This window comes from Musa acuminata, chromosome BXJ1-4 (assembly GCF_036884655.1).
Source record: "Musa acuminata AAA Group cultivar baxijiao chromosome BXJ1-4, Cavendish_Baxijiao_AAA, whole genome shotgun sequence".
Lineage (NCBI taxonomy): Eukaryota > Viridiplantae > Streptophyta > Magnoliopsida > Zingiberales > Musaceae > Musa > Musa acuminata.
This window is the reverse complement of record NC_088330.1, coordinates 4,944,908-4,960,042: the sequence shown is the minus strand read 5'-3', so window position 1 is coordinate 4,960,042 and position 15,135 is coordinate 4,944,908. Positions and strand designations below refer to the sequence as shown.

Here is a 15,135-nt window from a genome sequence, read left to right as displayed (position 1 = left end):
CAGCTGTCTCAAGTGGACTTCCTGAGGTGACAAAGAACGAGGAACATGTGATTGCTGCTCTTTGGCACAGAGAACGATTGCATCGATGTTAGCCATTCTCAGTAGGATATTGGCTCAAGTAGATATTTTATGTTGCTATTTCGCATAGAAAATGTTCCTCCTCTAATGTTGTTGTCGATTGTGATGTGCCTACTAAGAAAACTAATAATAATGATTTTAAATTTTATCTTAAATTTAAGTTTGATATTTTTTAAATAAATATAAAAAAAAATATATCGGATCGAGATTTGAATCCGAGAGCCCAATAAAAAAAGACACAATTGGTATTAAAATAAATATAATATTTAAATATAATGAATGAGTACAAGACAGACAAAGCACATTTGAATGCATACCATATTAGGTGTATGTATGAAGTCAAAACTATTCAAAATGCTCATTGATTAGGAAAATAAATAAATAATTAAATTTATTAAGCTACTGTCAGTCTACAAAATGACCTGTGAAAGTCATTCATTATACAGGAGATTTGAGAGTTGAAGAGGGAAAAGAATCTTCCCATGAACTACAAATTTTCTCTACTCCAGATTTCTTGGTAGTCCAATTGACTGTTTGATTGCATTGCAGTAACTTGTAGGAGACCAATTGCTAGAAAGAGCCTCATTTCTTATTTTTCAGATGAATTGCTGCTGCTGATACTAGTTTTTTCCTTTCTCTAAAGATTTCTTTCTCTTAGGGTTTGTATTCAAAAGTGAAGTTTAGATTTAGTTGCCATAGTTTCCATAATTGGGATGACAAAGAACATGTGAAGAGTCAGTAATCAATAGGTTCAATAGGAATATGGAATCTAATAAGTTGATCAATAGTGGGTAATCTTTTTTTTTTTGGGGAGAAGTTTCCAATAGAATACTTATATTCTAAGGATTATTGGAATATGCTAAAGATGTGCAATCTCTATAAACACCTTTTGTTGTCTTTCCTCTTCTTACATATCCACTTATCATCACAAGGACATTATAAAATCTCTATAGTTTTAATGGTAGAAACCTATTAAGGCATGAACAGATCTAATAGCAACTGGGCATTCCAGTTATTAGATTGGCTTAGCTGGTCAATCTTCAGTTATGTAGTCAAATTATTCATATTTATGTGAGTAAAAATTCTATTTAAAGATAAATCTAGAAACCATGCCCATTATCAATTTGTAAGAAAAAGACCCTCTTTAAAATGAGATAGCTTTGAGTAAAATATTTTGATGAAAAAATATAATTGTGTTAACATAAACCATGGAATTTTACAAACTATCATCATTATTAAGATACTAAGAGATTTTAGGAGCTTAGAGAGTAGATTTAAAAGAGAAAATAAATGTCTAGGATGTTAAGACTTGTATAATCTTTTAAGACAGTGACAATGTCTTAGTTTACTAAATACAATATTTTATTATTGGGAGAATTTTGTCAATAAAATTTTTTATTAGTGTTTTAATCTTTTGAAGGATATTTATTGCATTCAAACCAAAGTAACACATGATGAAATAGAATTTAAAATATAGTTTATAAGAACAATTTAGCCAGCTTGAGATAGGTGATTACAGTTTAGATAACTAGTTTATTTTTAATTTGTATTAAATATATCCATTAGCTAAAGGGGGAATCCTTATGGGAGCAATTATTGCTCCTAAGTGCTTAAAAGATGAATTATCTTCCTTTGAACTCTAACATGGAGTGAGTATTATTTACTAACATAGCTTGGAGTGGATTTAGAGAAATATATTTCAGATTTTGAATGGCTAATACATTGATTTATAAATTATTTATAAGTTTTAAGGATTTTTTATTAGCTGGAAAGCAGAGAAGGATATCATCTATAACCATCAAAAGATTAATCCTACAGTTAACTCCAAAACAGAGCAAGGTAAGTTTACCATTATTAGTAGTTTTATTTAAGGGATAATAGTTGGGCTACTAAGATGTAAAGATAGGAGGATAAAGAGTCTCATAGTTTAACTCTATGAAATGGAAGTAGATATCTTATCATTTATTAAGTAAGCAAAATTTGATGAGTAGATACAAATTCTTAACCATTCAATGAATTTATAAGAAAATTTCATAGCCGAGAGAATTTGGAAGATAATACCACAAAACAACCTATCAAAATCTTTTTTAAGATAAATTTAATTATAACAAAAGACTTCCCAGATGAACAAGATGGTGCATTGATCAAAATTGTTGATCATAAGTACATCAAAAGTATGATGGAGCACGCACCATGATGCACTGATTAATCTTAAAAGATGTCCGGATGAAAGCGTCCTGGAATCGATCTGCTATGCTGAGCCTCTTTCAGATGCATTTTGAGTGCAAAGTTGTTCACCTGCCAAACAAGACAGCATATGATGATTTTTCAGTAAGGAGAGGAACATCAAGGGATCTCAATAGCTAGTCTGATGATACCTCAAGAGTCCTTAGTTGCTCTTGATATTGGGAGACCAGCTGGTTCAGATGCTGCGACTCTTGGCATATTTCATCATAATTTTTCTGCCGATCATGCTGCATTGCCACTGCACGCTTCAGAAGATTGTTCTCTCCGAGCAACACTCTAGTTTTTTCCTTCATCGTTGTATTTTCCTATTTCATATATCCAAGAAAGATGTGATAAAGCAAAAAAGAATTGTCTCTTGGGAAATAAGTTCAGACAGCTAAAAGTTTCTCCCTTCAAATAATGGACATTGGTACTTTTAACAAGTGACCATTTGAACTTGTCGTTCCCCCCAATTATGGGCTAAAAATCATTAGAGATAGATAACCTTAGGATACCTTGTGGAGACTCTTCATGGCTTCAGCACCGGCACGAGCTGTAATTGACTTCTCCAGGACCCCTAGCATTTGGGAAGCGCGAGACCTTGCATCATTCATGTCAGAGGCATTCATCATCCCTCTCACAAACAGCTCAACCCATTCAGAATTATCTCTTGGAGGATGCTCTTCAGCTGGTTGAATTGGAACAGTTGCATCCTTGCAATCATTCGTAATACCTGCAAAATGCCCAGACATGACAAAGAATGTGAAAGTGTTTCATGATTAAGGAGATTCAGCCGATGTAGCTCAGTTGGTTCATAAGAAATTACTGCAATTTTATTTTTTAAGCTCAAACCATGCAAGAAGAAAATGATTGAACAAAAAAAAAAAAAAACCAAAATTTGCAACATTATGTCATGAGAGCAACCAAATCTCTTTTGTACTCATAGTAACCATCAGCTTTTCATAAATATCAGACTCTATTCATCGTTTGCAAATACTACTATTGTAGACAGAATGCTAAGTGACTGTAACACGCAAGATACAGATTCTATGGTAAAGAGCTCACACGAAGGATGTACAACTACAGTTCCCTACTTCTCAAGAAAGTTAATGTTAGTTAAGTGCTACGAAACTAGAGAAAAACAGATGTTGTCTCGAGATGTCCCAGATTAAAAAAAAAACAAGTTAATTAAAACAAGCAAACCGGTTAAAAGTGAGCAAAGTTATGTGATAATATATATTATAGCAGTAAAATTGCAACAAATCTATTACTTGTCTACCAAATATCAGCCATAATACAGCATATCAGATTTTGATAGATAATACCAATGGACTAACACATGAGGTGGAGCTTTATTCTCAAATGCTGCCCACTTTAAGAAATTATGTTAAAGTGCTCTTTATCCAACATATTAATATTTCTCGAACCAAGAAAAGGTAAAATGTTGCACAAAAACCTTCCTGAATTACTTGCAGCTTTGACAGTTTAATTTCAAATCGTACACCATATTCGAGAAAAAAATGGTCAAATTGCAAATGAGAATTGCTGTGTTAATGAACCAAACATGATTTAGAATAATTTAAATCTTCGATAAGACATGCATAGGTACATTAAGGAAATGATAAGACAATGAATAACCTATAAATATACGCAACTAAATTGTCCTCAAAGAACAAGTAACTTCAAGTAAATGAGAAAAATGATAGTGGAATGCTGTATACCTTCAGCTGAAACCTGAGGTTTTGTTTCAAGTACAGCTTCAGTTTTGCTTTGTGTAGACATCAGATTTATCTCTGCCGACTCTAACCGAAGAGCATCCAAGCACTTCACAGCAGAAGCCAAATCATGTCCAGACTCTTCAAGTGCCCGTTGAAGAAGCTGGAAAGTTTATTATTGTTTATTAGCTTACATGTGCAAGATATGTACCTAACCATGAGTCTCATGAATTGCACAGAGAATTCTATGGAAAGGTGGCGATGAGACACACTACTGTTTGTTTAACCAAAAAATACCAGAATTATCTACCAGTTACGGAACTGAATCTAAACACAACAAGCTAATAGCACCATATCATCCCGGTTTTCCAAACAATAATATCATAAAAATCCAATCTTTTACATCGATTGTTGAAATCCTCTCTTACTTAAGTATAAAAAGCATTGAAAAGTGAGGAAAGACAAACCGAACCTGCGGATCCATTTCAGGGAACAGAAACCTCAGGTGCGCAATATGAGAAGAAACCTGGTGGATGTCTACGCCACTCCCGCTGTCGTTCCCATCAAAACATTGGGTCGACAGAGCGGGCGAAGGACGGAGGGCGGGAGTGGTGGGGGAGGCGGCTCCAGCGAAACAGCAGCGGGCTCTCTTAGAGACCGACGGCGGAGGGGTGTGAGCGAGCTCCTCGAAGATGGAAGAAGACCTCTTGCCGCAGACTAGGGCAGACATGATGGTGCCGACGACGCCTGGGCACTGAGGTCCTCGGGGCCGATCGCGACTGCAGCCGTCGATGGGGAAGTGAAGGGTTTCGAATTCGAGGATGTGAGTATATATAGGAGAGCGGCTCAAGCAAGAAAGAGCCGTTACCTCAATCAACGGTGGATCAGGTCACATTCGATTCTCGGATGATTGCCACGTGACATTCCGAATCGCCTTATGCAAATCGCAACATATCGACTCCGGTCTTGCCACGTAGTGAAAAGGCATGCATAAGACTGATAACGATATCTCATATTTACAAGGATAAAACAATTATTTTCTTGGAATTAAAAATAGAGTCGCAAATAATAGTGAATGGGTGATAAATATCAATAATTTACTTCATAGATAATTGATATAAGAAATATTCACCACATTTAGGGCTCAAATAAACAAGAATATAAAAGACAAATATCAAGAGAATATTTCAATCTATTTCACTATTTTTTTGATTAATTTATTAGAATAAAGATCGATAAAATTATTTTATATTTGTTGACTAATAACTTAAACATCAAAAAGACCTGATAATAAATCTCAATTATTTGCTTTATAATTTTGTTTTAGTATAGTACTTGTGAAAAAGGAAAGGACAAAACTAGATCAAGTCCCACACTCTCAAGGCAGTCCTCACTGTTTATGTGCAAACAAACATTTGTGGACAGAATATATTTTAATTTCTCACTCTCATAAACAGTGATAAGCAAATTTTGAGAACATTATTTGTCATAGCTCAAAGAAAATTTAGAGAAACTAACTTATATTGATTCACATGATTCTTCTGATTCCTGTGACATTCACAAATATGCATCCTATTGCTTGTTAAGCTTAGCCACACATGCCCAAATACAACATTATATCAGATGACATTATATTCTTGACAGAAGATAAGAATTCCTTTCAAATCAGTGAAGTGATAACATCCCTGGCTGGTATCATAATCTTGAGCTTGATCCAAGGGAAGAACTCAATTGGACCTTCCCAATGGCCAAGCAGATGTCACTCCAAAAACAGTTCTCTCAAGATCTTTTATATATATATTTGTGCTTGCAGATTAAAGTTAAGATGATGGACAAATACAAGTCATTAGCCATGTATTGTATTCAAGATGAAACCTGGAAAAAGCTGCAGTACAAAGTGTTGGCAGCCCCAGAAAACACCAGTTTGGATGTTCCATAAGGAAGTTCTGCATTTTATATTTACACTGGATAAAGCTTCGTGTTCTGGAACTTTTATTTCATATAAAAACACCTCTAGGGAGGGAACATCTTCGCAAGAAAAGAAACTCACTAAAAATAATGTGTGACTTGAATATAACTCTCTCGCTCTGTGGTCAGTGATAACTGATAAGTGCTACTTCTTCAATATACCCAGCTGTTCTAGAGCAAATTGGATTTCATTAGCACCACAACTGTCGATCTGAAGAATATTAGGGCTGTCAAAGGCTACAACATCTTTAAGTAGATAGCTTCTAGTTGAATGGAGCTCGCTTTGGGCTGTATTAAATCCACCATTCAGTATTACAGTTTTGTGCACTCCACCAAGTAATTCTTCATAATCTGTATCACCACTTTGACCAACAAATACTACCATATTTGAGACCTCTATGCCCCAGCGGACAAATAAATACCTGCAGATGATAATTCGGTAGATGATCATTGGAGTAGCATGTATGAAAATTTCTACACTGTGGAATGTAATTGAGATACCATGAAGGGAAGCATAGTGAAACAATTTTTGGACATAGAGCATAATAAGACAGGATGTCTGTTTATCTTTGAAAAACAATCATATATCTGGCAGTAGTCACGTGAAAACACTTTTTTATATGTTAAATAGTTGCGAATTCAAACCCACATCACTGGCAAGTGTTTATTCGCTGTGTTACTGCTAGCCCTGTTGACAATTGAACGGAAGATTCATTTATTCTGTCAGCAATTTTAGCTTTAAGATACATTTGATAGTGGTATCCAAAACATGCGTCTCTAGACTCTAATAAAGCATAAACTAACCCAATTTATCTATGTTGGCTCCTGTCAATACGAGATTAGGGAGGGTCAATGTGTGTGTTCTTATTTCTCTGTTTAGAAAGCTATTTCCAAGACTCGAACTATGGTCTCTCAGCTTTCAATGGAGCAACCCTAGTTCCAAGACCTACCATTATGTAGAAAGAAAACCTACTACACTAAAATAAATTAAAGGTTAAATGACAATAACTGTAGATATCTTGGTTCCATATACTTTTCATGCTTATGCCACAGAATTGAATGTGGGCTCTCCATTTTTTATCTACTCATGACACACAACTGAATTTGCAACTAGCCCTTTCTTGCACAATCTAGGAAAGAACATTACATTGTTAAAAAATATATATAAACCTTGCAGACTAAACGTTTTAAAAGATTTCTTAATGAAAAAGATGTGATATTGCTTCTCACTGAAACAACTGTCAACAGTTAACAAACAATTCTGCAAATAATAACCAAGTAATTGCTAACACTAACTTTGATGATTAGTAAAATGACTAACAGGAATAAAATATCAAAGATATAGTTGATAATTAGTAATAAGGAGTCCAACTAGTGGCATCATCAGCATTTCATTTATACCTTAGTGCCTGTGACCGAGAAGCTAGTACAGGAATGACATGTAGCTTGCTACCATCATGGCTGTAAAGGACATGACAGCGGAGTGCCTGGATTCTCATCTGTTTCCGAAGCTCTTTTACAGGAGGAACCTATCAAAATTTACAATCCTTCATAATAAAATTATGGATAACTTTACAAAATAATTATTGTTTAATGTATGTGCCTTTTAAAAAAAAATTGAATGAAATTTCTATTACAATGTACAAGATACTGACACGTGGATTCAAACCCAAGACCTATTATTTGTGTAACAATGAACTAACGATTAGATGTCTCAACAGAGAGTAATTCATGTATGTGCCAACAACATATGATATAGAACTACTATCACAAGATGTGCTCTTTGTAAAACTAGGCATATGAACAGTGCACCAAAGCACTGTTCTTTCTTTTTTGAATTCACATTCTTCCCTTAGAGTCGACTTCTTCTTTCCATACTCTTACCATCTGCTTTTTTCCATCTAAACTTATTCATCTTGAGTTTCGAATTTTCTTTTGGGTTAAAATAATAGAAAGGCTACGGCAAGTATATTTCCAACTGATGGTTAAATAGCAAGAAGTTACTATGATTTTAATTCAATTGTCAAATTGTTGGTTTCCAACAGTAGATGTGAAAGTCTAACTTGAAAAGTTACACCGTGCTTGAAAAGTAAACATGGGACACACTCTTTTTAAATGGAGAAAAGGAAAAATAGATAATTACCAGAGATGAATTCTTCACTTGAAATGCATGGCAATATGTCGAAGAGTGTTCCAAGTCTTCAACAACAACTTGCTCTTCAATTTCTCCTTTCTTGTCAGTAACTGAAGAAGCCCAACGAACTAAAGTCTTTCTCAACCCTTCTCCCCCCCAACGATACTCAATTTGTGAATGATAATCTATGTCAAGTGCAAAAGGAAGCTCGGAAGGGTAAAGCAGCTCATCAGAATTTGAAGACGGATAATAGAGATCACTTCCACTATTGCATATAAAAGCATCAAAATCAGTAGGAACAATGCCACCGTTTGTCAGAAGAGAATGTATCTCTGATATTGTTAATCGGGTTGACAATATAAATCCTATGAGACCAGACATCCTATACCCACTTGAAGCCTCGAAAGTACTTTTGATGATTGCAATAAGATCTGCATCACTAACTGAGTCCACAGCAATCACCAAAATATACTTCCTCCTCCTCAACATTGGCATCTTACTTGAATTATGATCAATTCTCTCACTGGACCTGATCTTATGTTGTTCAACATCCTTTGATAATTTCACAACTGCATTAGCATAATGATTGCTGTTTCCATTAGCAGCAACATCTCCAGAACCTAAGGCATTGTCCACAGTTTCATCTTTGCCCTTTTCACCATCTAATGAAAGCTTTAAGTTTAAAGATATGTCTTGGATATCTCTCAGGGAATCATTTGGTGAATCTGGTTCAGAATCTTCAGGCCTATCTCCGCTCCTTCGCCACTGAGGATGCCTTGGTCTGCAAGAAACGATTTTTGACAGATAAGTCTTGCAATGTTCTGGCCAGGAAAATTGATGAATATTCTTCAGTCCATTTTGCCGACACCGTGCCCAGAGCTGCTTGTCAGAAACAAGCTTGTAAAGTGCATCAGCAATTGCTTGCTGATCATGGGGATCAACAAGAATACCGTTGTCAAGAACCTGAAGCACAATTTTTCATGGATGATGGGCGATTCACTCCACTTATACCAATACATACTCATGAAACAGAAATTAGAGCTAAATGTATAAAGATTTCTTCCCCTATAAACATTAGAATATGCATCCAATGAACAAACCTTATGTATATCAACAGGTCCTCCATTTTTTGTAGCCACAATAGGTAGACCATTCGCTGAAGCCTAATCCACCAAAATATGGTGATATATGAATGGATATAAGAAAAAATAATATTAAAGAAACAAAAGCACTAAAAACTAACCTCAATCAAGGTAAGGCCAAATGGTTCAATGAAAGCTGGATTGATGAAAACACCCTACAAAAGGCACAAACCAGTAGGTCTACACTTTTAAAAAACATGCCATGCAACAGAATCTCAGGATTCTAGTAGTTTGGGGTTAACTAGAACTAGAACACTGAAAAAGCAAGAAACCTTTATGGGAAAAGACTATGTCACATATGATTCAATACCAGGCCTTTGTCATGTTATGTAGGCAAAGAGTGTTAACAAACACGATAATTTTGATAATGCTTAAGATGGAAAAATACCTTTGTCTTTGCTGCCAAATGGTAAATGTCAGGAACATCAGACTGCCTGTGATGCTTCGGATATGCCACTTGGCCATACAGATCATACTTGTCAATCAACTTTAATATGGAAGTTAAAACTGATGAATTTGTACTTGACATCTCATCAATGTCGTCACGGTTACCCATTATAAGTGTCTGTAACAGAAATGTCACATTAAAAAGGTCACAAGAATACAAACATGAAATTCTTAGCGACTCTTAGGAAACAAGTGGCAACATGAATGGAGATGAGAAGAGTTCAAAATTCTACATACGAGATTTGCAAGCTCTCTTAGCGGGCGGCATTCACCAAATGCTTTGACAAGAGTAGTAATATTCTTTTTAGGATCCGGTCTTGAAAGCGCAAGAATCATAGGCTTGCGAGGGTTTGTAAAGAACCGCATTATCTGCCAAAGTAAAAGAACAACACATTTTGAAAGTTAGTAACACCAAACTGTAATGATAAATTTCAAATTTCAAAGATACAAGGATATTACTGTCAGCATTCTGAAAAATTATCAAACAGTACACTATAATAAAAAATCAATAACAGAGTTCAAAATAAATATGAGACCTCAGACCAAATAGGTGGATCAGGGAATGCTAAATTATCATCATTTCCTTCTGGATCGCCGTCAGCATCAACATCATGTGCAGCAATATGTTTGAACTCCATACCTGGAGGAATAACCTGGCAAATAACTTATACATGTCACTATTCAGAATCATATAATAAATTGTAACTAGATTCAATAAACAGAAAATCTGATTCTAGCTCTAGGTTCATGACAGTGAAAAATTAGAACAAATTCTTCATAAGAAAATCTACACTATATTTCTCAAAGAAAGAAATGAAGTGATGCAATATACTTACAACCATGCGAGGCATATAACGGCCATAACAGCTTACACCACGCTTGATTCTAGCTCGCAACTTTCGTTCAAGTATCACATCGAAACCATCATATAAGCGCCATTGCTCTTCTATCTCTTGTCTGGTGCTTGTGATAACAATTTCAGAGGCATCAAGTGCTAGCTCCTCAGCTTCAATCCTACGCGTTATTTTGTATGTTGCATTTATTTCTTCCCTTGTTTGTCGCCCTTGTTTCAAAAGTTGTTCTAATTTATCTCTGCCAAGAGAATGGCCTGTGAATAGCATAGGAACATTTAACACCCCAGACAGTAAAGCAGCAGAATCACCAGCATCAGCATAATGCCCATGAATAGCAACAGGCCATACTGGCTGCCCACCACCAATTTGCTCCCCTAGAACTCGTGACATCTGCATAACATGGCTGAGTGCACCATCAACAAACTCTTGGATGTGTGGCCAGAGATGTTCTTTAGGAATATATTTATCCTTTGGTCCAAATGGAATGCGGATGATATAAGCCCCACTGCTCTCTCCTGTCTCATGTATAAAATTTTCTGAGCTTCTTGGAGTTAACATTTCTGTAGGTTCCCCATAACTCCAGTCAACCTCTGTTGCTAATATTTGCCTGGTGAGCAAATCAACTCTATAAACACCAGGCATTGAACCCAATGCCCTTGCAAGTTCTACAACATATTTAACCTAACATACCGCATCAAAGATTGTGTTAATGCACTTATTATAGTTAGGAAAATTTAACGTAAGATTTGTGTAAATCAGTGCACATAGCCACATAGTCAAGCAATCATGGTACAGCTGGCATGTCACAACACTGCACAGATGCCATGGCATGGCACGGCAAGCTCATAAAGATAAAGTACAGTATGTGGGTGCCAGCAGCCCACAAATACAAGCACTGTTCCAATACTTGTTCATACTTCTGAATTACAAAGATACAGGAACAAGAAACATCAACACATCTTCCTATCTAAAAACTGAAAGTAGTTCATATTAATGCATTGAAAGGATCCTTATATATCACTATAAGAACTAAGATGAAACTCTTTGTGTACCTGACCACCAGTATCGGAATCACGACCAAGTTCCATATTTTCCCCACGTATCAGACCATGAATGCTGCATACCAGAAGTTCTTCCTCAGAAATGATTACTATTATTATTTATATAATCTTTTTTGTTTAAATTTGGTACACTAGTAAACAACCATAAAAAAATAGACCTTTTTACTTTCAGACACTTCATGTGCACAATCATGCATGGGTGTGTGCATATATATATATATATACTCATATCGGTAACCGTTAGAAGAAGCAAGATTAATATCTATGCATTAGACTAAGAAATCTGTGAAAAACATAAGGTTTATGTATGTGCTAGCATATATTCCAAAAATTAAAAAAAATGCAAAATCGATGCAATTCCACTTGAAAAGAGAAAAACTTGAAAAACTGATGTTCATTCCACACACATTATTTTCCTACATGCGTAATGCGATGCTTCATGCAACCATCAGTGGAAACAAATAAGAAAAAAGAAAAATTGGGTTCTTTATCTTCCAAATTTTGGATGAGTACTTGACAAACCTATATGATTTTCAAGCTCCTCTTACCACCAGCAATCATATCAAGGCTCACAGCATTGTGTTATGCACTACAAGTGCTATCTATATGCTAATGGTCACAGATACATAGAAAGCTGAGCATTAAGTTATGTCTGTCATGATAATTTTCTATGTGAATAAGTGTTCACAAATAGCAGATTAAGAAATAAAAATAGCATAAAAATGACCTAGAATACAGTAAACAAATCTTTTGGATTATGTATATGGTACTATATATCCATACCTTATCAATACTATATATAACTTCTTATCCTTGTACTGACTAGCCCAGGCCTCAATAGCATCAAGAGAACTAATCCTGAGCATCCTACCCTTGGTACTGTCACCATGAGCAGATAGATCATTTATAATGTCTCCTTTTTCTCCTTCAGAGAGGTCTTCGGACATATCAGCAGTTGCATCACGGCGAGCTCTTTCACGCTCAAGTCGACATTTAGATATACCTTGTGCTTCCTCACCCTCAATCTGCACTTGTAGCCCAAAATGAAACAGTAAGGATGCCAGAACATAATAATAAACATGACCACTCAAATATACATGAGAAACTCTGGCCATGATATTCACACTATATAACATTACAAATATTTTCCCAGCCTTTACTCCAAAGGAAATTACAGGATATTCCAGCAGGATGTTGTCATGAGAAGACCGCTTGTTCCATGTTACATTTTTTTAAACTCCAGTAACCAGAAAAAAGCAGAAATGATATATCAGCTTCTTTCAAATACCAATTATCTGACTTAGAATCGGTATGTCCATCTGACAAATCTATATAATCACTTAGAATTGTCATGGTTATTAAGAAAAAACTAAAAGAAAACAGTGAGAAAAACCGGACTAAGTTCTATATTATAATTCCACGATACTATCTTTGCAAAGTTTGGGGCATCCATGTTGAAAATTACATCCATGAAATGCTCTAGTAGTCACTACTTGAAGTAGCCCAAAGCTATAAGAAACATCAATGGCTCAATCTAATTAATCTTAAAGCACGTCTAGAGACCATCATAAACTTACAATCTTAATGAAGCCCTCGGAATTTGAGATAGCTTTCTTCCACAATATTCAATAGTAAAATTTGTTCTCTTGAATTGTCAGTCTATCACCTTACATTTATTCATGATTGTCCATTTCCATGAATAAGACACGAATCTCGTTGCAGTTAGATACTATTTTTAAATACTAAACTGAAAGTAGTGAATCATATAGATGCAATATTTTCCATATTTTTTTATATTATTAGTAATTCATTTGGCAAAAACAAGCATATTTCTAGAAGGGCCAATGGAGAAGGCTCAAAACAGGGCACATATTTCTCCCGCTTTTAATTTCTCAGAAGGTAGGTAGTGCAGACTCCACTCTTGGTTCCACCATTCATTAACCGAAGATGATTATGAGTGTTCCACTAATATGAATTTTCCATCTAGATTTAAGCATTTCTAGAAGGGATCGGTACTTTTATAAACAGGCATCAACTCCAATCAAAACAATGTTGTCTTATCGGAGCTACGGAGACCAACCACTCCAGCAACCGAAGACACACTAAACAACAGATAAGAAGGCATAAGTCAAAGTCTCCGAGACACCGGATCACTAGGAAAAGACAAAACAGGCGCCTACACGAAGTCCGCAGTCTCGGTAGGAAAAGGAAATCCTACGACACGCATATCGAACTCCTCTTCGACACAGTAGCGCCCGAAAATTCCCAAGTTCACAGGAAAGATCAACGAATTAACCACGGATGACCAATTAGGTCAACTAAAAACCCGACTTGAGATGAAAAATAATTCAGACCTCGATCTTCTCCCTCAAATCCAACCACTTCATAACGATACTACCCTCTACTCACTCAAGATAAATGAAAGCCGGCATAAACTTCAACGAAAGAGAAAGCGGATAATATAAATGACAAGGAAAAGATACCAGCTTCTTCTTGCGGGCCAAATTCCAGATCCTCCAGCACATGTTCTCCAGCCTCGTGTTCCTCTCCTGCGGGCTCCTCATGGCCGCAGCCTGTCCACAGCAAAATCACCCCCCAAACACAAAAAGAACAGATCAAAAGAGAAGTTCAAGTACAGGGTCACCTCAACCTGGGAACAAGCAACAATAAACTCGACCAGAACATTACCCGAACCCAAGTCTTGTAGAGATCAGTCTCGTCGAAGCCGGTGATGACCTCCTCGACGAAGTAGCGGGTGGGGCTGAAGCGGCCCCTCTCCCGCAGCAGCAGGGAGGCCTTGGCGGCGTCGATGGAGGGCCCGGCGTCCAGAATCGCCTCCAAGTAGCTATTGATCCAGTCGTTCCCCGCCATGATCGAAGCAAGGAGGAAGCAGAGGGACAGAAGAGATTCCTCGCCCGCTCTCTCGCGCTCCCCAGGCTTCTCTCCCCCGCGGGTATTTATACCCGCGCTCGAGCAGAGAGCGAGCGGTGCGGTGTCGTAAGAAGTTAACCGAGAGACGGGGAGAAGACGGTTCCCGTAAACGATTCCATGTGGGGACCGCAGGAACATCGTATGCGTAGAACATCTCGTTAGATAGTTAAACATTTGCTATAAGATTCGTAAACTTTTAGAATCTAACGGCGATGCTCTTATGCTTATATTTTAATGGTCATAAGTAGCATGACACTTAGATTTTAATAGAAAATAATAAATGTAGCATAATAAATAATAAAGAATTGGGGGTGGGAAAGGGAGAAGACATATTCCTAGAATAATGCTTGTCTATGCTCATGATTTGATTTGCAAGACAACTTTAACTTTAACTTGATTATAAATTATCTAAAAAGAGATAATATTAAATGTTTGTTTTTGTATAATTATTTCATATCAAAGTTAGTACTTTGTGGACTTGGATTATTGTGATGATTAGTGTTGTTCAAGTGTTCATGTGAATTGTGATTGTGGCCTCTACTCTACCATGGATGATCAATTCAACAACCAAGGAATTAT

General features: G+C 36.3%; 2 protein-coding genes across 2 annotated transcripts; both read right to left on the bottom strand.

Annotated features, from left to right (window-relative positions):
• Nucleotides 1-2,151: 2,151 nt before the first annotated feature.
• LOC135672337 (uncharacterized) lies at nucleotides 2,152-4,804 on the bottom strand. Its single transcript, XM_065180795.1, has 5 exons — nucleotides 4,492-4,804; nucleotides 4,026-4,182; nucleotides 2,820-3,037; nucleotides 2,457-2,630; nucleotides 2,152-2,376 (listed from the first exon to the last, which is right to left on the bottom strand). The coding sequence occupies exons 1-5, from the start codon at nucleotides 4,747-4,749 to the stop codon at nucleotides 2,290-2,292; spliced, it is 894 nt and encodes a 297-aa protein (XP_065036867.1). The 5' UTR covers nucleotides 4,750-4,804; the 3' UTR covers nucleotides 2,152-2,289.
• Nucleotides 4,805-5,848: 1,044 nt separating this feature from the next.
• Nucleotides 5,849-14,589, bottom strand: LOC103980733 (probable sucrose-phosphate synthase 1). The gene is made up of 13 exons (XM_009397215.3): nucleotides 14,314-14,589; nucleotides 14,109-14,198; nucleotides 12,409-12,650; nucleotides 11,617-11,680; nucleotides 10,547-11,245; nucleotides 10,247-10,363; nucleotides 9,948-10,079; nucleotides 9,652-9,828; nucleotides 9,365-9,418; nucleotides 9,222-9,284; nucleotides 8,131-9,084; nucleotides 7,389-7,516; nucleotides 5,849-6,409 (listed from the first exon to the last, which is right to left on the bottom strand). Exons 1-13 carry the CDS (start codon nucleotides 14,494-14,496, stop codon nucleotides 6,133-6,135), a joined length of 3,180 nt encoding a protein of 1,059 aa, XP_009395490.2. The 5' UTR covers nucleotides 14,497-14,589; the 3' UTR covers nucleotides 5,849-6,132.
• Between the last annotated feature and the right edge of the window lie 546 nt (nucleotides 14,590-15,135).